This window comes from Macaca fascicularis, chromosome 2 (genome assembly GCF_037993035.2).
Source record: "Macaca fascicularis isolate 582-1 chromosome 2, T2T-MFA8v1.1".
Taxonomy (NCBI): domain Eukaryota; kingdom Metazoa; phylum Chordata; class Mammalia; order Primates; family Cercopithecidae; genus Macaca; species Macaca fascicularis.
Window position 1 is genome coordinate 184748563 of NC_088376.1, and position 26244 is coordinate 184774806.

Here is a 26244-nt window from a genome sequence, read left to right on the forward strand (position 1 = left end):
TAGAACCATATACATTAAGTCACTGTACCCAGTTTGGGTTTTAACAATTGAAATTACACTTTATGCTGCTATTATCCACAACACCTAACACTTCAGACATTATATGCAAACTTCAGTTTCTACATAAAATAGGATTCTCTGAATGCTGTGATTAATATAGTCTCATCAGAGCTGGTGAAGACATGATTTTAATAAGGTCAAAGATCTAGGTTCCCTTCAGAAGCCAACCCCAAGTAAATTTGTAAAATTGTCCTCATTCAAACTGCAGCTCGAACTCCAGACATATATCTAACTTCCAGGCGAGCTGAAATCTGATAAGTGTTAATAGGCAAATGTCTGGGGGAGGAATAAAGAAAAGCAAAGACAATCTTGCAATGCATTGCCACCTAGTTGGTGCTGTCACTACAGCTTCATACTGGCATTCTATCTTTCTGTCCAATTAGTTTATATATAATTTCCAGAAAGTCTAGGTGTAGATCACTGACTGACTTAACTCAAACTGCTCCCTCTCTCTATGGAAACACCCAATGAGATCTTTTTGCCTGACACCTGGATAAAGCCCATTAGCAAGACAGAGGAATTGCAATAGAGAGTTTAATCCATATACAGCTGGCTAAATGGGAGATTAGATTCAAGTTTTATTATTGCTCAAATCACCCTTTCCAAAAATTCAGAGGCTAGGGTTTTTTAAACACAGTTCGTTGGGCAGGGGTCTAAGGAATGAGGAAAGCTGACTGGTTGGGATGAGGATACAATCATAGGGGTTGAAGCTGTCTTCTTGTGAATCCTGTGTGGGGGTCTCAAAACTAGAGGAGTCCTTTTACCATTCTGGGTGGTGCCAGCTGACTTATCAGAATTCAGGATCTATAAAACACCTGGAACACCAATCTTAGATTTCACAATAGGAATATTATCTGTAGGAGCGATTAGGAAGGTTAGAAATCTGTGGTCTCTAGTTGCATGATCAGGAGCCATAACTTCTAATTTTGTGATAATCTGAGTTTTACAAAGGTGGTCGGATTCACAAGCAAGGAGGAAGTTTGCTTTGAGGAGAGACTCTTACCATATTTGTTCCAAAGTCAAACTATAAATTCCTCCCAGAGGTGGTTGAACCTACACTCAGGAATGCAGAAGGGCAGCTTGGAGATGAGACGCACTGCCTGATTTTCTTATTGCAGATTCACTGTCATAATATTCCTATGTGAGATTTTTCTGTCATCGTTTTTGCAAAGGTGGTTTCAACTACATTTCACTCTATCATACTCCACTTTATAACTCTGAGTCTACTAAGCCTTTTTCTCGGTTACATTTTCACCCATTAAAATAAAGAAAACTAGATAAATGCCTTATAAAGTCACTTCCTCAGATCAACTAGGCCTGCCTTCTTTAACCACCTTTACACCTTGGTCAAAATCTGAGCTCAGAGCAATGGAGAAAAATATCTCTGTCCCAAGCAAAAGTGCCAGAAGTTTTCTGTGGAATTAGAATTCTTGCAGGATCATATAACCCAGGACTCCCTGATCTTTATCGATTTAATAACATGGTACTGTAAGCTGGTTAATCCTATAGCTGAAGCCAAACATGAAATACCTAAAATAGATAGCAAAGATCCAACAACTCAGTCTTCCAGAAAAGGAACGAAACGGGGTGGGAAAATAACAAATAATCCTCCAGCATCCATTCCCCAAGTATTCCTTCAAAAATTCACTCGTCTGACATGTAATCTTATAAATAAAACAGGAGGAACTAATCTCTGACTATAAGGCAAGATTAGAAGTGTGATTTGTAGAACATTCTGGTCAATTCATGTTGAGTTCAGCATAGAAAATACTTGTCCTATTCATCAGTGGGATCCACCTTCAACTCATTAACCTAATTACAAAACAAAAGCTATGTTGAGAAGCTGATGATCTACCAAATTAATACCCCAAAATATATTTCAGTAGAAAATCATAGTGCATCCGCTATTAAATTCAAGTTCTGTCTGTTGTCTTTGAGTTTTATTATCTACCTATAAATTGTCTTTTTCATGAAGCCCTATGAGCTTGGTGTGGGCAACTTGATATAAAGTTCAGAGGACAATCTTCATACATGCAGCTGAGTGGGCTGCTAAAAAGCTCACCAAAATATCCAATAACATAATCAGAGACATTCAGACTGCAAAACAGAAAAATCAACAATTGCAACTGCCCTTTTATTCCATCATCAAAAGATGCTTTGAGCTTAAAATCTAAATATCTCCTCAACTAACTGCCCTTTGGGTTCAGATACTAAGTTTACAGATTGTTATAACCATTAACCTTTTTTTTTTTTTCCTGAGACAGAGTCTCGCTCTGTTGCCCAGGCTGGAGTGCAGTAGCACCATCTCGGCTCACTGCAACCTCAGCCTCCTGGGTTCAAGCGATTCATCTGCCTCAGCCTCACAAGCAGCTGGGATCACAGGCACCTGCCACCACTCCCGGCTAATTTCTTGTATTTTTAGTACAGACAGGTTTCACCATGGTGGCGAGGCTGGTCTGGAACTCCTGACCTCAACTGATGCACCCACCTCGGCCTCCCAAAGTGCTGGGATTAGAGGCGTGAGCCACCATGCCTGGTCTATAACCATTAACTTTTTATTTGTCTTATTTCGTTCATGGGCGCTTTGGCTGTGGGGTAATTCCCAGTCCCTTGATGTTTTCCTCATGAGGGTCATCATTGTAATCTTCCTGGTATGCTGTATTTTCTCCAGTCTGAAATGCAAATTCACAGCCATCACAGTTATCAGATTTTCTCCATACGATTAAAATGGCATAAACAAAGTGTCCAATAAAAGAAACACTGCTTTAAGAGACTAGAAATTGTAACTTATGCTGAGACAAAGACAACCAGCTCTGGTGGTGAGAAAGTGCTCCGTGTGCCTGAGTGTTGGTCAATATCCCATAATTGAGAAGTGAAACAAAAGGGAGAAAATAGTTAAAATAATAAAATTGAAGTACATTAGGCTGAGGTGGCCCCAGCAAAATGGGCTTCTACCTAAGCACGCAGAAACCCAACTCATTGTAAATGGTAAAACAAAAGTTAGGTTTTTCTTTTTCTTTATACTTTAAGTTCTGGGGTACATGTGCAGATCGTGCAGGTTGTTACATATCTATACACGTACCATGGTGGTTTGCTGCACCCATCAACCTGCCATGTAGGTTTTAAGCCCCACATGCATTAGGTGTTTGTCCTAACGCTCTCCCTCCCCTTCCCTCCACCCCTGACAGGCCCCAGTGTATGACGTTCACCTCCTTGTGTCCATGTGTTCCCATTTTTCAACTCCCACTTATAAGTGAGAACATGTGTTTAGTTTTCTGTTCCTGTGTTAGTTTGCTGAGAATAATGGTTTCCAGCTTCATCCACGTCCCTGATAAGGACATGAACTCATTGTTTTTTATGGCTGCATAGTATTCCATGGTGTATATGGGCCACATTTTCTTTATCCAGTCTATCATTGGTGGGCTGCTGGGTTGGTTTGAAGTGCTTGCTATTGTGAATACTGCTGCAATAAACATATGTCTTCATGTGTCTTTACAACAGAATGATAGCTAAGTCTTTGGGTATATACTTAATAATGGGATTACTGGGTCAAATGGTATTTCTGGTTTCAGATCCTTGAGTAATAACCACACTGTCTTCTACAATGGTGAACTAATTACATGCCCACCAACAGTGTAAAAGCGTTCCCATTTCTCCACATCCTCTCCAGCATCTGTGGTTTCCTGACTTCTTAATGATCACCCTTCTAATGGTGTGAGGTGGTATCTCCTTGTGGTTTTGATTTGCATTTCTCTACTGACCAGTGATGACGAGCTGTTTTTCATATGTTTGTTGGTCGCATAAATGTCTTCTTTTGAGAAGTGTCTGTTCATATCCTTCACCCATGTTTTGATGGGGTGGTTTGTTTTTCCCTTGTAAATTTGTTTAAGTTTCTTGTAGATGCTGGATCTTAGCCCTTTGTCAGATGGAGAGATTGCAAAAATTTTCTCCCTTTCTGTTGGTTGCCTGTTCACTCTGATGATAGGTTCTTAACAAAAGTTTACTTTAACCAATCAGAAATGATCAACTCACCTCTACATAGGAACTTTCTACTGGAATAATCCAAATAATGCTACTGCTCCACTTTAGCCACAAAAGTTTCTGTTTGCCTTACTTCCACATTAAATCAATAAAAGCCTTTCTCTCCTCTCATGTATACATAAGTGTATGTATACATATACATTGACACCTAAAATACACACACACACACATATGTATACATATATATAAAATCAGGTAGCAATGATGATCCAACAAAAGAAATTGTAGGAATTGAATAAAACAATGTGACAGCAAAATGGGGAAATAAATTAGTGTAAGAAGGGTGGAGGAAATAACTAGAGGTTTGCAAAACAACATGTGAGTAATTTTTAGGGTAAGGGCCTTGGTATCAGTGACAAAGTGAAATGAATTTCAGTGTTGAAAGACAAAGGGCAGAGTGGAATGGTAGATGGATGACTCACATACTTCAAGAGTATGAAGTGAAAAGAAAGTTAACAAGGACTTTTTGAAGCAGAAAAATCCAAACTCTTCCTCATTTTCATATTTTTCTTCGCAATCACTGGACACTATGATGTCATGTCAACTTAAAATTCTTTGAACTTTGGTGATAAAGATTTAAAGTCCCTGGTTGTCAACAACACATTCCAATAATCATGTAACATCACTGACTTTTAAAACCTTAGTAGCTTCATTTATTTTTTCTAGGAAGATTAAGACCCTTTTCTTCCTACTATGTCATTTGTCTTTTCCTTTCTATGACTATTTCAAATTAAGTTCTGTTTATTCATTTAATTTTCTGATTTAGGGAAGCTTTTCAGATTGAAAATGAAATCACAGCTGCTAAGTCCCTTAGAAGCCATCTTAGAAAGTTAAAGGCTGCATGCTTCTTACTCATACAAGCACACAGCGTGAACAGCATCCTCTTGCCCTCTTGCATATTGGCAGTGCCTTCACTGTTAACCCCATCTCATTTTGTCCTCACTGCATTTCCATTTCTGTTACTTTATTTGATATGTAAGTTGGCTTCCTACAAGAAGTGAAATTCACTCTTTTACAGTAAGTGGACTGAAAGGCCTCTTGATGGCTAGTAGAATTCTTGAATCTACCTGTCTTCCCCTAGACACAAATCAACCGTCACTATGAAGATAAATGTGATAGACATCTCGGGTCATACAGTTGTGTTAGTATCAAAAACATCATACTTAAGTGCTTAACAGATGAACTAGACTATTTTGAATTTGATGTATTTATGAGACACATTGATTAACATGCCATACTGTACAATATTTTTATTTGCTTTATGCTATCATTATTCTATTATGAACAGTTGACTAAAATTTCTCAAATGCTTTTGAATAACAGTGGGATATTTTAATTAGTTAAATAGGTACTAATATCATAGGTCATTAAAGTGCTGGGAGAGTTATAATTGCAAAATCCTTTAGTGGTGGCAAAACATAGGTACCTCTAATTTGCACAATTTTGTGACTATTTTAGTAAATAGAAAAGAGAACTGAGTAAGAGATCTAAACATCATTTTCTTTTGACCATTTTTGTGAGTGAATCTATGACTTGCTTATTTCTCAGGCTGTAGATCATGGGGTTTAATAAAGGAACTATGACAGTGTCAAATAGAGACTCCATCATATCTTGGTCATCAGCCTGTGGGGAAGCAGAGCCCACATACATGAAGGCGAGGGGGCCATAGTATAAAGATACAGATAAGAGATGAGCTCCACAGGTGGAGAAGGCTTTTCTTATACCTTTCACAGACCTCTTTTTCAAGATTGTATAGAGGACAAATGTATAAGATATAAGAACAGTCCCAATGGTGAAAACTTGTATTGAACCTGAGAAAATAAAAACCATGAGAAAATTAATAGAAGAATCAGTGCAGGAAATTTTTAACAATGGGATAATGTCACAGTAAAAGTGATGTATTATGTTGGAATTACAGAAGGTTAATCTGTAAAAAAAACCTTCATGAATTACAGCATGAAGAAGGCCACCTAGAAATGACAAGACTAATAGCCGGATGCATAGTCTGTTGGTCATAATGACTGGATAAAGTAAAGGTTTGCATATGGCTACATAGCGATCATACGCCATTGTTGCCAAGAGAAAACATTCTGTGGTTACACCAATTGCAAAGGAAAAAAAAATTGTATCTTGCGTTCAGAGAGAGATATGATCTTACTCTTAGCTAAGAAGTTGATCAGCATCTTCGGAGTCACTGTGGATGATAACAAAGCATCCACAAAAGCCAAATTCCTGAGGAATAAGTACATTGGGATATGAAGGTGAGGGTCTTTCCAGATGACAGCAATCAGGCCAAGATTCCCCATAATGGTGATGAGATATGTTACTAAGAATGCCAGGAACAGGGGTATTTTCCACTTTGGTTGATATAAAAATCCTGTGAGAACAAACTCTGTCAGCAATGTTGCATTTTCCTCTTCCATGTCCTCACTGCATGTCCTCTAAAATAAAATGCAACAAATGAAAGGGAACATTTGCAATGGCATTACGAGCTGAAATTGGGGAAGAGGTGTTGCAATGAAGTGTGCAATTATCAGAGCCCTCTTAATTTTTTGATCATTATTATAAATAAGAAATCCTATATTTAAGGTGTTAATGAAATGAAAAAATCATATATTATTGTTTGAAAATTGGGTAGTAATATGCATTCTCTGGATTCACTAAATTTATGTGCACACTCTTGAATGTGGTAGAACATTCCTGTGTCTGGCACATGAATGGAGGTCCTGGAGAAAAGGTTTTTGAAAGGTCTGAATGAAAATCAATGAAATAAATGCCATGTGAAGAATCTTACACTTTTTCATTATATAACTATGTACCAAATACTTTAAGATGGGAAATAGCATCCTAAAACAGTTTCTAGATTTTTTGATAGTGTAGAAAATATGCTGCGGGATGGGGAAATTGGACTAAGGGGTACTAATTAGAAACTTGTTACTAAGGTCCCAGCAATCCCAAATCAAATCACAAATGAAAATTATCTGGAAAGTGTTTTATGAAAAATATAGATTGTGAGATTTTAATGTAGAAATTGATTATTTCAGAAATGAGTTCTAGAAATCTGTCTTTAAAAATACCCTCAAGGTGATTCAAATGAGTGCTAGGTGTCTAGTCCATGTGTGATATTACATTGGAAGAAATGGTAAGACAAAGAAATAGATTCCAAAGAATTCGGAATGTAGATTCTCTAGTATTCTATGACATATTTGGTGGGAAACAAAAGGTAATAAAGGAGGTAAGAGTCACTTGGTGACTGGGTAGTTGGTCATTAAATATTGAGGATGGGAACTCAGATGTGCTAGCAAGTTCTTGGAGTGAGCATCCTGCAGCCAACTAGGTAAATCCAATCAGTAATATGAGCCTGTTAGAGCTTAACAGAAATAATTACTTGGAATTATTGTGGTAGTCAAAGGCACAGTTAAGAATGATGTATCCATTGGAGAGTAACAAATAAACAAAAAGAGTGGCAAGAAAATCAACTGGAGCAAGTTATGTTAAAGAGGTAACAAAGTGGACATATGTCCCGTAAATAGCCAAGATGTGATCTTTTTTTGCCATCCATGTCTTGGCAGCTGTCAGAGGATACCTACTGCTCTACAAGCCAAAAGAGCTAGAAACTCATTTTCCCATTCTTCTTCCTTGTAGAGTGAAGGGACACGATCTAGGATGGCAAATGAAACACACTGATCTTACATTTGGAATACGGAGAGAGAGAGAAAGATTTTGGATTCAAAAGTAGCCAAGGCAGAATTACCAAGACTCCTCTTAATGCAACTTTTATTTACATCAATAACATTTATAGTGTGAGCTGAGAAATTATTGTCCAATGTGGGTGTAAGGATACAGGAATTTATCTGTAGGTAACTCACATTAAAAGTTTTAATCAGAGAATGTGGCGAATTAAAACGAATGGATATTTATATCAGAATAATTCCAAGAAATAATTCTAAGAATCATTATGATCTGAACCTTTAAACCAAGTTTTAATTGTTTAATGACCTAGGTCATATAAAGTTATTATAACAAGATTAACAAGATAATACAGTATCATTAAAGGAACAATTCAGTCTTATAACTATGTACCCTATCCATAGTATAGTTGTAAAACTGAAATCTAAAGACAGTACAGTAATAGTTATTCAACTTCCTTCTGGCTATTTTAATAGCTTGTATACCTGATCTAAAATTTCAATCAATTAAACAGCATTTCAACATTTCTATAAAACATAATGAAAATTTAAAAAATTATTTCCTCCTTACCCATATTTTTGAAAGAAATTGTGGATATCCTTTAAACGTGTTACACTGTATAAAACAGAAAAAAAAAAAAAAAAAAAAACCACAGTAGCACCGCGATGTTAATAGCACTGGTAGCATTTCACTGCATATTCATTCTTTTTGACACTTCATTTCCCAAGTTTAGAAAACTTTTGGTTATAAAACTTTGGTTTGAGCACATGACTGATCCAATTGTGCAGCTGGGTATTTTTTCCAGAAGATGAAGGAGTGAAAAACTGAAGTTCTCATAAGATTGCCAGAGGACTCCCTGTAGAACAGATTGAAGCAATTCTAGTGGGCATTGTGAATTCAGACACATATGAGAATCCAGGTTGGCCCAAAGGTCATTACAGACTCCCAGAACCATAAGCATCATTTCATTGTGGACACTTCTACTTTTAACAATTGAAATAACACTTTATGCCACTATTTACCACCACATATGACACTTCTGCCATATTTGTTCAAACTTTAGTATATATGTGAAATTTACTCTTAGGGCTTTGATTAGTATGGTCTTATCTGATGTAATCAAAGCATAATTTTAATAAGACCAAAATTTTAGATTCAATTCAGGAGCCAAAACCAAACAGAGCTGTGTTCCCCATTCAAATTTCAGCTTACATTTTAGACATATACCAAGTTCCTCCATTTGTAGCTAAAATCTGATGGGAAATTTCACTAGGAAGAGGACAAGGGAGGAGCCAATATAAAACAAAGCCAGGGACTGCAGTGGAAGGTGCCCTAATTCTGTGCTTCTCAAATGATAATGCCTATGACTTTCCTAGAGATCCTGTCAAAATGCAGATTCTCTTTCAGTAGTTCTTGTGTGGGTCTCTCAGGAGCCTTTATTTCTAACAAAGTGATAACTGTGGACATTTGCCATCCAACAGGCCTTCATCATGGGAGGACCTAGATTATCAAACAGCCTTGATCATTGGAAAACAATAAATGGTAAATGTGGCTGGTTTGAAAAGAGAGAAGCAAGGAAGGCCAGGTGCGTTCAGGGTGGCCAGCATGGGGAGGCTTCCAAGCGAATTCAGAGGGTAGTCAGTGGTTTTGTCTTTACCACAATTTACAGAACAATTATAGAAGTATTATTGCGGGAGTTTGAAAATGATGGCAACATATTCAGTACTTTCTTTAGAACATTAACTCAGCAACATATTAGTGAGCATTCTTTCTGAAACAAAATCTAATAGACTTATTTGTAATATTTACATTTTTGTATTTAAATAGTGATTTGTAACATTCTTGACAGTAAATGTATTCATTAAAGAAAAGTTAGTTGGAAAGTAAAAGCCATATTTTTTGGTAGATTCCCTAATCGCTTATCCTTTTTTCATAGAATGTTTTTTGAAAAAGACAAAGAAATAAGACAAATAATACATAGAATACACAGAAGTCACTGAAAACTCTTCAGTAGAGAGATGTAAGCAGTTTAACGTGCTGACGTAAGTACTGACATGACACGAACTTAAATCAAGTGGCTTCATCCTTGTATAATATAATGTTGGGAATAATGAAAAGGATGAAGAGATAGATTCTAAGGTATTCAGAATTTACTGTCACTTGAACTTAGTCCCGTATTTGACGGAAATGTAGTGGTCACTGAAGGAAAAAAGTATCACTCTGTGAGTAGGCAGATAGTCATCCAAAATAGAGACTGAGAACTCAGATGCATTGAGGAGTTTGCAGTATGAGCACGCTTTGAACAGCCAGGTGCAGGTAAGCTGTTTAGATTTAGCAATACAGTTCTACAAGAGCAATATAAATATTATTTTGGAAGTCATTTAAGCAGCTGAGGATATAGTTATGAATGTCATATCTATTGGAGAGTACACTAAAAAAAAAGAAGTATAACAAGAAAAAAAATTGACAGTATAATGATCTAATTTCCTTTGGGTATATATCCAGAAATGGAATTACTGAGTCAAATTGGAGCTCTGTTTCAAGTTCTTTGAGAAATCTGCAGACTGCGTTCCACAGTGGCTGAAGTAATTTGTATTCCCACCAATAGTGTATGTGTTCCCTTTTCTTGGTAGCCTCTCCAGCATCTGTTGTTTTTTGACTTTTTAATAATAGTCATTCTGACTGGTGTGAGATGATATTTCATTTTAGTTTTGATTTGCATTTCCCTGGTGACTAGTGATGATGAGCATTTTCGTATATGTCTCATGATCACTTGTGTAGTCTTTTTAGAAGTGTCTGTTCATGCACTTTGCTCTTTGGTAAATGGGTTATTTGGTTTTTGTTTGTTGATTTGTTAAATACCTTATTTATTCTGGATAGTAGACCTTTATTGAAAGCATAGTTTGGGAATATTTTCTCCCATTCTGTAAATTGCTTACACACTCTATCGATAGTTTATTTTGCTGTGCAGAAGCTCCTTGGTTTAATTAAGGATGATTTGTCATTTTTTGTTTTTGTTGCAATTGCTTTTGAGGACATAACCAAAATTCTTTTCCAATGCTGATATTGAGAAAGACCCTAGGGTATCTCCTAGGATGTTTACAGAGTAAGTTCTTACATTAAATGTTTAATCCAGCTCGGGTTAATTTTGGTATATGTGAAAGGTGTGGGACCAGAGATAAGACTCAAACCTAGGTCGTCTGGCTACAAATGCCATTCTTCTTCCACCACACAGCGCCTCATCTCAACTACATTCTGAATGAATTTGGATTTAATCACCTGGCTGTGCCAAGTTTGGTGGTAAACAGAACTGAGGAGCTGCCCCACCACGGATAGCCCCCATCCAGTTTCCCCTTGATGCAGGTTGTGGGGGCATTCATTCTTCTAAATATGGCTAGCCAGTTTCATTCTTCGTTTGGCTAGTCACTTATCCCAGCACCATTTATTGAGTAGACTATGCTTGCCCCATTGCATTTTTTTTTGGTCAGATTTGTTGAAGATCAGATGATTGTAAGTTTGTGGCTTGATTTCTGAGTGTTCTATTCTTTTCCAGTGTTCTATGCATCTGTTTTTGTACCAGAATTATGCTACTTTGTTTATAAAGACACATATACTCATATGTTCATTGCTGTGCTATTCACAATAGCAAAGACGTGGAATGAACCTAAGTGATCATCAGTGGTAGATTGGATAAATATAACGTGGTACATATAGATCACAGAATACTATGCAGCCATAAAAAGAACAAGATCATATCTTTTGCAGCAGCATAGGTGTGGTTGGAGGCTGTAATCTTAAATGAACCAATGAAGGAACAGAAAACCAAATACCACATGTTCTCACTTCTGAGTGGAAGCTAAACATTGAGAACACAGGACATAAACATGACTGTAATAGACTCTGTGGATTAATAGGTTGGGGAGGGAGGAGAGAAGGAATCAGTGATAAAACCACCTATTGGGTACTATGCCCGCTGCATGCATGCAATATACTCATGTAACGAAATAACAAAGCTGCCCGTGCACTCTTTATATCTAAAATAAAAGTTGAAATACAAAACTTTTTGAGAAACATACTAAAAGGTTATGAAGGCAATGGATGTCATTCGTTATATGGCCAACCCCTGGAATCCCTTTCTACCACATGGGTCTTGGTGGCAGACAAAGAATTTCACCTAGATTTGCCCAATCGAACCCACCCTACATAGAGTTGGATATAGAGAAATGGAGACAAATGTACATAGACAAAAAAAATTGTGCAAAGGCAGTTGAGGTAAAAACATAAGATTCCAGCATGTGTATCCTGTATGTACAACAATGTTGCTGAAAATATGAGCTGTGTTATTATCAGCAGAAACAGCCACATTCATGGAGTTACTGTTGGAAAAGGACTTTGGCTGCTGACTGGCTGCTTTACTTCCGTTTCTGCCATTATTTTCCTGTGGATTCCTCTACCTCCCCTGCCATTTCTATACTAGAGTCAATATCCATTCAGTAAAATTTTTCCATTGCTACCCAAAGCCCTGGATGTTCAAAAGAGAGACAAAGGAGATAACAGAAAATGGTACTAAACAGAGTGATCAAGGGAAGAAGCAGGAGGGAAGTAGAAAGCTGGCTGTTGTGGACATAAAGAGAGGAAAGATAAGTGTGACCAAGTGAAGCACAGGGAGAAATGACAAAATAAATGCTCTACAGGACAAGGAGTCCAGGGAAATCACTGTGTGTAGAAAGGAAGTCATTTTTAGTGGCTTTAGTCAGAGCATCAGTGTTGCGGGAAGTCAGGGACCCCGAACGGAGGGACCGGCTGAAGCTATGGCAGAAGAACATAAATTGTGAAGATTTCATGGACATTTATTAGTTCCCCAGATTGATACTTTTATAATTTCTTATGCCTGTCTTCACTGCAATCTCTGAACATAAATAGTGAAGATTTCATGGATACTTTTCACTTCCTCAATCAATACCCTTGTGATTTCCTATGCCTGTCTTTAATCTCTTAATCCTGTTATCTTCATAAGCTGAGGAGGATATATGTCGCCTCAGGACCCTGTGATGATTGCGTTAACTGCACAAATTGTTTGTAGAGCATGTGTGTTTGAACAATATGAAATCTGGGCATCTTGAAAAAAGAACAGGATAACAGTGATGTTCAGGGAACAAGGAGATAACCTTAAACTTTGACTGCCAGTGAGCTGGATGGAACAGAGCCATATTTCTCTTCTTTCAAAAGCAAATAGGAGAAATACTGCTGAATTCTTTTTCTCAGCAAGGAATATCCCTGAGAAAGAGAATGGCCCCTGAGGGTAGGCTTCTGAAATGGCCCCTTTAGGGGTGACTGTCTTTTACAGTCAAAGCCAAAGGGATGAAATAAACCCCAGTCTCCTGTAACACTCCCAGGCTTATTAAGATGAGGCTTATTCCCACCTAATAAATCCTGCTTATTCCCGCCTAATAAATTTTGGTCAGACTGGTTGTCTGCTCTCAAACCCTGTCTTCTGATAAGATGTTATCAGTGAAAATGCATGCCCAAAACTTCATTAACAATTTTAATTTTACCCCTTCCTGTGGTCCTGTGATCTGGCCCTGCCTCCATTTGCTATTTTTTTTACCTTGTGAAGCATGTGATCTCTGTGACCCACACCCTATCCATGCACTCCCTCCCCTTTTGAATATTGCTAATAAAAACTTGCTGATTTTAGGGCTCAGGGAGCATCACGAAACCCTTCAACATGTGATGTCTCCCCCGGACACCCAGCTTTAAAGTCTCTCTCTTTTGTACTCTTCCCCTTTATTTCTCAGACCAGCCGACGCTTAGGGAAATAGCAAACAACGCACGTTGAATATCAGGGGTGGGGTTTCCCCCAATACATCATCATGTAATAGAATAAAAGTCAGCAAATAAGGAGTGAAGGGGAAAGAAGTAGCACAGCAGTGAGGGGATAAGATAGAGTACTCTACGACACGTGGAGAACAATTTGTATTTGTCTGCTGCTCATAAACGAAAGTTTTTTACTCCATTAGAGTACTTAGGAAAAGTTCTCAAAAGTAAAGATAGATAAGTGAGAGGAAGTCATCAAGAGAAGAAAGGGATTGGAATGTGGAAATGGAAATTTGCATGGGTGAAATAAAACAAGGACGAAGAAAAATAGATACAGAATAATCACGTCATAGATGGCAAATGCAAGAAAGACACGTCAATAAAGAGGGAGACAGAAAGTATTGGAGATCCATTAAGCCAAAATAAAGGGAAAGGCTCCGAAGTCTGGGTTGAGTGCCTGCATTAACTTTGGTGTTCATTGATACTAGACAGAGCTTTGAGAGTCTTTTCATTTTCCTTTCTTTTTTTAATTCAAGTTAATTTTTCTATGGAATTGGTGTTTGATAAAGAGACTTTGACTTGAAATTTACTTATAAATTGTATACTGTTCATGAATATACTGGCACTGGCTGAAAGTTTACTCCATATTTAACTGTTACTCTACCCTTTTAATTACAGTGATTAAAGCTAAATTTCTCTAAAAATCTTGCTGCTGCTGTTGACAGCACTTTATTTTCCATCAATTTTTTGTTTGAATGTTTGATTTTTAGCAGAATCAACTAAGCAAAAGAATGAATGCTGATGCACACAATATAAAGAACAAGTGACAATAATTCTACATGGATGAAGTGAAAATGTTCAGCTGGGCATTGTGGATTTAGATATGTGTGAGAAATACAGATTATACTACAGTGTACTGAGGACTTCGGAATCATAAACATTAAGTCACTGGAAGCCAGTTCTAGTTTTCACAATTGAAATTATACTTTATGCCACAATTTTCCACAGCATGTGACACTAGTGACATTTTATGTGAACTTCAGTTTGTATATAAATTGGATGTTCTTCATCGGGAAGAATAGCTAATGGATGCTGGGCTTCCTACCTAGGTGATGGGTTCATCTGTGTAGCAAACCACCACAGCACATGTTTACCTAGGTAACAAATCTGCATGTCTTGTACATCTACCCCAGAACTTAAAATAAAAATTGATTTTTAAAAATTGGATGCTCTTAATGTTTTGATTGGTATAGTCTCATCTGAGCTAGTTATGATTTTAATAAGGCCAACGATCTAGATTCCCTTCATAAGCCACCCACGAGTAAAATTGTCCTCCTCATGCAGCTCAAACTCCAGATATTTATGTAACTTTCAGGTGAGCTGAAATCTGATGATAATAAAATAAAAATTTTATTTTTAGGCAATGATCAGGGGGAAAGAAAAGAAAAAATGAAGACAGTCTTGCAATGTATTCAGTCATAGGTGGTGCTCTTACTATGCCTTCAAAATGTCATTCTGTCTTTATATCCAGTTAGAATGTGTGTGTGTGTGTGTGTGTGTGTGTGTGTGTGTGTGTGTGTGTATGTATTTTTTTTCCATAAAGTCTAGGTGTATGTCAATGACTGACTTAACTCCAACTGCTCCTTCTTTCTGTTACCACCAAATGAGATCTTCTCGCCTGCTACCCAGATAGAGCCAATTATCAATACAGGGCAATTGCAATGAGAAAAAGTTTAATACACACAAACCTGGCTAAATGGGAAAACAGAGTTTAATTATAACTCAAGTCAAGCTCTCCAAATATTCAGAAGCTAGAGTCTTTCCTTTCTTCCTTCCTTCTGTCTCTTTTTCTTTCTTTCCTTCTTTCTTTCTCTTTCTTTCTTTCCTTCTTTCTTTTTCTTTCTTTCTTTCTTTCTTTTTTCTTTCTTTCTTTCTTTCTCTTTCTTTCTTTGTTTCTTTCTTCTTTCTTCCTTCTTCCTTCCTTTCCTTTCTTTCTCTCTCTTTCTCCTTCTTTTTCACTTTTTTTTGAGACAGGGTCTCACTTTATTGACCAGGTTGGAGTGCACTGGCAGGATGTCTGCTCACTGCAGCCTCTCCCTCCTGGGTTCAAGTGATTCTCATGCCTCAACGCCAACCCCCGCCCCCCGCCCCAAATAGCTAGGATTACAGGCATGCACCATCACGCCTGGCTAATTTTTGTATTTTTAGAAGAAACAGAGTTTTGTCACGTTGGCCAGGCTGGTCTCAAACTCCTGGCTTCACTTGATTTGTCTGCCTCGGTCTCTCAATGCGCTGGAATTAAAGGCACGAGCCATTGCACCCAGACAGAGTCTAAGGGTTTTTATAGATAGTTTTTCAGACAGAAGGCTAGGAAATGGGGAATGCTGATTTTTTTGGTTTGGGGATAAATGCATATGAGTCAAAGCTGTCCTCTTGCAGTAAAACAGTTTCTGGAAAAGAGCTACAAGATCAGACAAGCGAGTTTACCAGTCTGGGTGGTGCGACGTGTTTCATCACAATGCAGGGTCTAAAAACCTTAGGTTTTACAATAGTAATGTTATCTACAGAAGTAATTAGGGACGTTAGGAATCTTGTGGCCTCTGGCTGCATGACTCTGGAGCCATAATATCTAATCTTGTGGCCTGGACTCCAAGCAAGGAGGAGGTTTGCTTTGACGAGGGGCTCTTACCATTTTGTTTCAAAGTCACACACTATAAACTAAATTTTTTCCAAATGTAGTTTTGCCTACATGTGGGAATGAGGAAAGTAAGCTTGGAGTTTAGAAGTACTGTCTAATTTTCCTATTTCAGAATCACTGTGAAAATATTCTTAGGTAAGATTTTTCTCATTTTCATGTTATGAAATGTTTTCTCATTTTCATTTCATTATGTTCTCTATATTATCCTCTACCTCATAACTCTGAGTCTATTAAGTCTTTTGCTCAGTTATGTTTTCACTTGTAAGAGTAAAAGAAAAATAGTCAGTTGCCTTATAAAGTCAGCTCATCAGATGAACCAGGCCTACCTACTTTACCCATTTTTGCACCTTGGTCAAAATCTGAGCTCAGAGCAATAGTGAAAAATATCCAGTCCAAACATATGCCCCAGAAATTTTCTGTGTAATTTCTAATTCTTCTTGGATCATATGATTTAGGACTCCCTGATCTGTACCAGTTTATTCACATGATCCTGGAACCTAGAGAAGCCTGTAACTGAAGCTAAATGTTACATACCTAAGATATACAACAAAGATCCAATCCCTCAATCTTCCAGGGAAAGACCAAAAGTGCTGAAAAATAAATAATCTCTTAGAATTCATCCCCAAAGAATTTCTTCAAAAACTCACATGTCTGTCATGCAATCAAAAAAAAAAAAAAAAAAAAAGGATAAGCCAGTCTCTGAATATAAGGCAAGAATAGAAGTACTATTTGTAAAACATTGTGGTCAATCTATGCTAAGTTCAGGCATAGAAAATCCTTGTCCTATTCACTGATAAGATCACCCTGAAATCTTTAATGTAGTTACAAAACAAAAGCTGGGATGATATGTGAATGATGGGGCCAAATAACTACCAAAATATTTTACCTACTGGCATAAAGACTATTTTGGCTTGGTTGTTTTGAGATTCCCTTTAGAAGAGAAATTTAAAGGAATCTCCATTTGTAAAAGATCTACATATCTGGTCCAGGAAGAGTGGTAGGACTAAACCTCTAAATAATGGAGAAGGCGAAGGCATTAACTTAATCTACATCACAAAACTAACCTTTCTTCAAGGTGGTTATCTTAGCTGTCTTCTTGTCTTAGCTGGGTCTCTATCAGCATTCTTTTTGTTTATTTGTTTTGGAAAATGAAGTCTGGAATCTAAGCACTATGATTTTAATATGTAAATATTCTTACATGTCTACTGTAAGAAATGAGACCTTTATAATTTTATATGCAAATTTCAAAGAGAAGTCACATCTGAAAAAAAAAGTGGCATTTGTAAATGGGGCTAATGAAAAATAGTAAAAATATTTTCCAAAAATATTAATAAAGAGCTTTGGTCATCTGGACAGGACATCTTCTTCCAACTATGAGAAACACAATTCATGTCTAGATAGTCTTACAAATTACTGTTTGTTTTTTTTCTTTCTTTTTTTTTTTTTTGAAATGCAGTTTTTTTCTGCCAGCCAGGCTGGTGTGCAGTGGCCTGATCTCAGCTCACTGCAACCTCTGCCAACTGTGTTCGAGCGATTCTCCTGCCTCAGTTTCCCAAGCAGCTGGGACTACAGGGGTGCACCACCACGCCTGGCTAATTTTTCTATTTTAGTAGAGACAGGTTTTTGCTATGTTGGCCAGACTGATCTCAAACTCCTGACTTCAGGTGATCCACCTGCCTTGGCCTCCCAAAGTTCTGGGATTACAGGCAAGAGCCACTGTGCCCAGCCTTAAGTTTGTTATCATTGTACCTGATATGGCTACAATTTTAGAATGAACACCGTAATATTTGCTTCTTTCTGTATGTCTATTGTGTCTCCATATGTTTGTATGTGTGACATTTTGCTACCTTTGGATGGTATTGCAAAATTAATTAGTAATAGAGCTCTATTCACTTGGCCTATAGAAGAATATGTGCTTATATGAATTAAGGATTCCTTAAACTCAGAAAGATAGAAATTCACCAATATATTTTTCAGGTTCACACGATCTGTGATAATCTCTGTTCAATCAAAGCTACTTTATGTTTGTTGGTTTTACTAGAATAGACATGGCTTTAGAGTTTTCAGAATTAAATATAATACAAACACACAACTTTCATATTAGCTGAGTTTCCTAGTCAAATAAGTTTATATTATCTCTACCTGATGTTTAAAGTCATAAAACTAAGAGTTCAACTTAGCAACCTGTGTGAAAATATAATAGCATTTACTTCATATATATCAGGCACAGCAATAAAACAAACAAAAAAAACCCCTATATATTTGACTTTTAGATTTTTGTTTTTATGATGACTTACTGACATAAATGTATTGTAAATATAGTTAACAAAAGAGTAATTTGAGAGGATGCCTGGTTATGTCTTATGTCTTATGAAATTTTCGTGAGTAACCCAAACAATTCAGAATAAGTGAATTAAATAGATGTAAGTACAATATACATTTCTAAATGAACTTTTAAACCATAATTATGTTTAATGATAAGTCTGCTTAAAAATATCTTTCCACTTCTCTGTGGTAAATGATATTCTTAGAAAGTCACACCGTTGAATTAATATTATCAATACTCATCGAATATCTGGATAATTTCCAAATAAATTTTTTAAAAAATATTGATTGCTGAATATATGCTTATCTATTTTGGACTTCTTCTTATAGAAGAAATAAAAAATGTGGGTTCATTACCAAGCATGTCCTGTGCCACATTGAAAAACTATACAACAGGAAACACATGCTTCTAGAAATTATGAAATTGTATATTCATAGATTTGCCAATCTGTAAAATACTGGTGTGATGCATATTTGTCAATTGCCCCTATTCCAGAAAAGAAAGTTACTAAGAGTTTAGAATTCGAGTTAATGTGTAGTCATTAATACTACTAAATAACATAAAGGAAACATCCCTGTATGCAAAGTATCTGTCTAATCTCAACAGATTTACGGGAAAGGCTCTGACAAGTAAAGATTTCTGATAACATTAGAAACACAACACGAGACCAGAATTAAAGAAACTTTGCAAACAATTTGGCTAAGTATACCTTTTGTAAACAGAATTAATACATTTATCTTCTTCTCCGTAGCTGATATCTCCAGAATTCAGAAACCATCATTGAGTATTGTTATTTTGATTGCAATATAGGTATTTGAAAAATTTTAATCAGAATCTGTTCTCATAATATAACATAATTATGGTAATATTACTACTACTGTCACTGGAATGTCATATTGGAGAATGTGCAAAAATTAGATACGACTGGAGAGATTTAAGAAACTAAGAATTGACTTTATGGAGCCAATTATGCCCTGCTTTATTCCATTTAGCATTGTAATAAATTCTTGAGGCTGGGTAATTTATAAATGAAAGGTATTTGTTTGGAGAACAATTCTGCAGGCTATACAGAAAGCATGGATTAAATGCCCACTTCTGATGAAGGCTTCAGCCTACTTCATTCATGACAGCAGGTGAAGTGGAGCTGGTGTGTGTAGTGATCACGTGGTGACAGAGGAAAGGAGAGAGAGTGCAGTGCTGGGCTCTTATCAACCAGCCCTCATGGGAACTAATACAGTAAGAACGTACTTATTACTACGAGGATGGCTCCAAGGCATTCATGACAGATCGACACCCATGATCTAAACACCTCCCATCTTCAACCTCCAATATTTGTAATCAAATTTCAACATGAAATTTGCAGGTGTTTATCAAACAAAACTAGAGCCATCTCCTTCAGAAAATCTGGCCTGATAGCTGCTCACAAGCTTTCTAACAATACTGGTAAAGAGTAAGAAAGACCTTACTAACTGGAAGGCCCAGGAAACTGAAAGATATTTTTAGAACCTTTTTGAGTACAGGGGAGTTTACCTAAATCTATCAGAATTGCAGGTGAAACTAATGGTAGGTTGTTGGTATGACTTTATAGCTTGAACAGCCTTTAAAGTCTAATCTGAGATTATTTAGTAAAGGCCGTAGCAAGGCCTTCTTAAAAAGAGACTATCAATTCCTATTCCTACTTGCACTTATGTAAATACTCAGTTGAAGCTTAATGAGGATAGACTTATTTGGTAAACAAATTAGTCTTACTATAATTATATATGAAAGAAATGGGGGTGATTATAGAGGGAAAATTATGTTTCAGTAGAAAAATATAGTGCACCCATAATTAAATTCCAGTTCTGTCCATTGTCTTTGATGTTTTATTATCTACTTAGAAATTGTCCTATTCCTGAAGGGCTACAAGCGAGGGCTGGACAACTTGATATAAATGTCAGAGGATAATCTTCATGCATGATGCTTACTGGGCCACTCAGGAGCTTCACAAAACATTCACTGACATGACAAGAGACATTCAAACTGCAAAACAGAAAAATTATCAGACTGCAACTGCCATTTTATTTCATCATCTAAAGATGGTTTGAGCTTAAATCTAAAAATCTTCTCAACTACTGCCCTCCGGGCTCACATGCTAAGCTTATCAGTGGTTTTAACCATTAACTTTTGTTTTCCTTCGTTTTATTTCAGTTGGTTTTGTTCAAGCATACTTTGGCTGTGGAGTATACCCCAGTCCCTTGGCATTATGTTTGTGATAGTCATTGTCATCTTCCTGGTGTGCTGTATTCGCTCAAGAGTTTTAAATACATGTTTGTAGCCATCACACTGTGCCAGATTTTCTCTCTATGATTAGAATAATAAAAACAAAATGTCCAATAAAAGAAACGTTTTCATAAGGGACCAAACCTTGCAAATTATGAACTCTATGCTGAGACAAAGACAAACCAGCTGTGCTGGTCACAGAAAGTGGCAAGTGTACCTGAGTTTTGGTCAATGTCCCATAATGGAGAGGCTGGCCAGAAGGGAGAAAATAGTGAAAATAATTAAATTAAATTTTATTAGGCTGACATGGGTGCAGCAAAGTGGGTTTTGTACCTAAGCAAACAGAAATTCAACTCATTGTAAATGGTAAAACAAAAGTTAACTGTAACTAACCAAAACTCCCTAGCTAATTTCTAACTAGGTATTTGCCACTGGAATGATCAAAATAACACTACTGCTCCACTTTAGCCAATACAACCTTTACTTTTGCCGTACTTCCACGTTTGCCCTTTAAAAGCCTTTATCTCCTCTCTTGTCCCTTCAGGAAAGCCCCATACCACATGCAAACTGGTGTTGCAAAATAAATCAAGTCTCCTTAAATAAACTCTAAATTCTAATGCTGCTGCATTTGTATTTTAACTATACATGTAAGGTTTATTAACCATACATATGCATTAACTATATATGCAAAAATAATCATATGCATATGTATGCATACTGATATAGATAACTAAAACATACATATAATCTGATAGCAATGACAATCTAACAAAAGGAATTGAAGAGGGATATAATTAGTTAGAGTTCCGTTTGCAAAAAGCAATCTGACAGCAATGTTGGGGAAGTGAGTGACTGTTAGAAGGATGGAGGAAATAAGTAACTAGAGGTTTGCAAAACAACATGTGAGTAGTTTTTAGGCTATGGACCTCAGTGGTATCAGTGACAATGGGAAAGAAATTTCAGTGTTGAAAATGAAGGGCAGGGTGGACTGGTAGAAAGATGATTAACATACTTGAAGTACATGAAGTGTTAAGAAGGTTAATAATCAAGGAATTTCTGAGGCAGAAAATAACCAAACTCTTACCTTGTTTTTATGTTTTTACTTCCTCCTTCTGGGCTCCATGATGTCATATCATGTTAACATTATTTGAAGTTCCATGGTAGGCATTTAAAGCCCTTGATTGATACAACACATTCCAACAACCTTGCAATATTATTGATTTTTACCAACCCTAGTGGGTTCATTTATTCCTAAAAATATTAAGACCATTTTCTTGCTATCACAATACTTACTTCTTCTCTATGACTACTCTAAAGGTAGTTATTCTATTTAATCTTTTAATTTCCTGAATTAGGGAAGCCTTCCAGATTGTCTAAAATCATATAAACATAGCTGGGAAGAGCCTTAGAAGCCATCCTAAGAAGTTAGAGGCAGCTTGCCTCTTCCTACTCATGCAAGCACATAGAGTTTAGAACATACTCTTACACTTTGGCAGTGCCTTCACTGTTATCTCCTTCTATTTTTATTTTTCTCATTGCATTTCCATTTCTGTTTATTTTGTTACTTGCTGTGAGTTGACTCCCTACCAGAATAGAAGTCACCCTTTCCTAATATAGTGAAATGGAAAACCTCTGATGGTAAGCAGAATCACTGGGATTTACCTCTGTTCACTCAAAAATGAATCTGCCTCCACTATGAGTTAAATGTGATGGGCATCTCAGGTAATACAGTGGTATTAGTATTGAAACCACCATACTCAAGTACTTATATGATGAACTAGGCTATTTTATTTGCTTCCTGTGATCATTATTCTATTATATGAACATGATAAAAAAATTCTAGAATGGTTTTGAATAACATATAGACATATTGTGATTAGTTTATTAGGTACTAAAACATTAGCTCGTTAAAGTGCTAGAACAGTTATACTTGCAAAAATGTTTGAACAACATAGGTACCTCTAACTTGCACAATTTTGTGACTATTTTCATAATTAGAGAAAGGATATTAGTATGAAACCTTAACATTTCTTTGTAACATTTTTGCAAACGAATCTGTGACTTGCTTATTTCTCAGACTGTAGATGATAGGATTTAACAAAGGAATGATGACCGTGTAGAACAGAGGCTCCACCATACCTTGATCATCTGCTTGTGGAGATGCAGGGCCCACATACATGAAGAGAAGGGGGCCATAGTATAAAGAGACAGAGGAGAGATGGGCTCCACAGGTGGAAAAGGCTTTCCTTACACCTTTATCAGATTTGCTTTTTAAAACGGTGAAGAGAACAAATGTATAAGATACAAGAATAGTCACAATGCTGAATACCTGAATTGAACCTGAAAAAATAAAAACCATTAGAAAATTAATAGAAGAATCAGTACAGGAAATCTTAAACAATGGGATAATGTCACAGTAAATGTGATGTACTATGTTGGAGTTACAGAAGGTTAATCTGAATAAAAATCCTTCATGGATTAAAGCATGAAGAAGGCCACCTACATATGACAAGATTAATAGCCGGATGCACAGTCCATTGGTCATAATCACTGGATAAAGTAAAGGTTTGCATATGGCTACATAGCGATCATATGCCATTGTTGCCAAGAGAAAACATTCTGTGGTTATACTGATTGCAATAGAAAAAAATTGTATCTTGCATTCAGAGAGTGATATCATCTTGCTCTTAGCTAAGATGTTGATCAGCATCTTTGGGGTCACTGTGGATGATATCCAAGCATCCACGAAAGCTAAATTCCCGAGGAGTAAGTACATTGGGATATGAAGGTGCGGGACTTTCCAGATGACAGCAATCAGACCAAGATTCCCCATGATGGTGATGAGATATATGACCAAGAATGCCAGGAACAGGGGTATTTTCCACTTTGGTTGATATAAAAATCCTATGAGAACAAACTCTGTCAGCAACGTTGCATTTTTCTCTTCCATGTCTTCACTTCATGTCCTCTAAAATAAAATGCAACAAATGAAAGAGAACATTTGCAATGGCATTATGGGTTGAAGTGGAGGAAGAGATGTTGAAATAAACCATAAAATGATCAAACCCTCTCAGTTCTTTTAATCAGTCCTATAACTGATGAAACTGTATTTGTTGCAATGAAATACATGGGAAAAAATGATACATTTTGGTTTGAAACTGTGCAGTAATTAACAGATCAAGGTAAGAGGAGAGGCATTCTCTGTATGCACTACACTTATATGGACACTCTTGAGTGCAGTAGAAAGATTGTGGGTCTGGCATATGATCCAATGTCAACAGGAAAGATTTTTGAAGGGTCTGAATTAAAAATAAATGAAATAAATGCCATGTGAAGAATCTTAACCTTTATTCTTCATACAATAAGCATGTGCCAAAATTTTTAAGATGGGACATTACATCCTAATATATGTTTTAAATTTAGTTTTTGATAGTGTAGAAAGTATGCTGCAAGAAGAGACAACTGGACTAAGGCATACAAATTAGAAAGTTGTAAGTTCCAGGCAATCCCTAATCAGATTACCCATAAATATTATCTGAGATAGTTTTTTTGAAAAATATAGGTTGTGAGCTTTTAATGTAGAAATTATTTCAGGAATGAGGTCTTGTGGTCTTTATTTGAAAATACCCTCCAGGTGATTTGAATGCATGTTAAGTGTCTAGTCTTTATGTGATACGACATTGAAAGAGATGGTAAGACAAAGAGATATATTCTAAAGAATTCAGAATGTTGAGTCTGTAGTATTCTGTGACATATTTTGTGGAAAATAAGTGATCAGTGAAGGAGAGAGGAGTTACCTGGTGACTGGGAAGATGGACATTAAACATTGAGAACTCAGGTGTGCTGACAAGTTTTTGGAGTGAGCATCATCTGAACAACTAGGTGTGTTCCAATCAGTAATATGAGCCTATTTTAGCTCAATAGAAATGATTACTTGGATTCATCGTGGTAGTCAAAGGCATAATGAAAAATCATGTGTCCATAGGAGCTTAAAAAGGAAACAAAAAGGATGGCAAGAAAATCAAGTCAAGCAAGTTATATTAAAGAGGTAACAAAGTAGACATAAGTCCTGTAAATGGCCAAGATGTGGACCTTATTTTTTGCCATCCAAGACATAGAGGCTGTCAGAGGTTATCTACTGCTCTAGAAGTCAAAAGAAATAGAAACTCATTTTCCCATTCCTCTTACATCTAGAGCAAAGGGAGATGATCTAGGATGGCCAATTAAATACATTGATCCTACATTTGGAATATGGAGAGAGAGAGAAGTACAGGGACAAAAGATATTGGTTTCAAAAGTAGCCAAAGCAGAAATACCAGGACTCTACTTAATGCAACCTTTATACACATCAATAACATTTATAGTGTGAGATGTCAAATTATTGTCAAACATGAGTGTGAGAATACAGGAGTTAATATGTAAGTGACTCACCTTAAAAGTTTTAATTGGAGAATTATGGTTAATTAAAAGGAATGAGTATTTATATCAGAATAATTCCAAGAAATAATTCTAAGAATCATTATAATCTGAACTTTTAAACCTAATTTTAATTGCTTAATGCCATAGTTCATATTAATTCATTATAATAAGATCAAGAAAATAGTAAAATATTAAAGGAACAATTCAGTCTTACAACTCTTTATCAATATTATACTCATAAACTGAAATATAAAAATAGTCCAGTCAGAGTCATCCAGTTTAGTAATTGTTATTATGGCAGCTTGTTACCCAATCTAAAATTTTAATGAATTAAATGGCATTATCAACATTTCTATAAATGATAATGAAAATTAGAGGAATTATTTCTTCCTTACCCTTGTTTTGAAGGAAATTGTGGATATTCTTTAAACGTGTTGTGCTTTCTAAAAAGAAATACATACAGTAGCACAGCAGTGTCAATAACACAGGCAGCAATTCATTGCATACTCATTCTTTTTGAAGGTTTATTTTTCCAAGCATAGAAAAATTTTATTTATTAAATTTGGTTTGAGCACATAAGTGGTCTGGTTGTGCAACTGGGGACTTTTGCCCGAGGAAGGAGAGGAAAACTGAAATTCTCATAAGAGTGTCAGAGGACTCCCTGTAGGACAAATTGAAGCTGTTCTAATGGGCATTGTGCATTTGCACATGTATAAGTCTAGGTTGTCCCCAAGGGCATTACAAACTTCTGGAATTACAAACATTATTTCATTGTAGACACTTCTAGTTTTAACAATTGAAATAACACTTCATGTTACTATTTACCACCATGGATGACACTTCTTGCATATTTGTTCAAACTTTATATGTGAAATTTACTGTTAGTGCTTTAATTAGTATAGTCTTATTTGAGTAAATCAAAACATAATTTTAA

At 36.3% G+C, this 26244-nt stretch overlaps 2 protein-coding genes across 2 annotated transcripts; both read right to left on the reverse strand.

The window, feature by feature from the left end:
• Positions 1-5595: 5595 nt before the first annotated feature.
• LOC107129003 (olfactory receptor 5H14) lies at positions 5596-6539 on the reverse strand. The gene is given in 2 exon segments (XM_065539333.1): positions 5596-6222; positions 6225-6539. Coding segments are annotated over 2 exon segments (927 nt in total). The 5' UTR covers positions 6525-6539.
• A 16360-nt stretch (positions 6540-22899) lies between these two features.
• On the reverse strand, positions 22900-23941 carry LOC123571687 (olfactory receptor 5H1). Its single transcript, XM_045385242.2, has one exon. The coding sequence runs from the start codon at positions 23839-23841 to the stop codon at positions 22900-22902; it is 942 nt and encodes a 313-aa protein (XP_045241177.2). The 5' UTR covers positions 23842-23941.
• Positions 23942-26244: the final 2303 nt, after the last annotated feature.

What these genes read in the sequence shown, in the direction of transcription:
- LOC123571687 (XM_045385242.2), bottom strand. Translation starts at nt 23,841, where the DNA reads ATGGAAGAGAAAAATGCAACGTTGCTGACAGAGTTTGTTCTCATAGGA.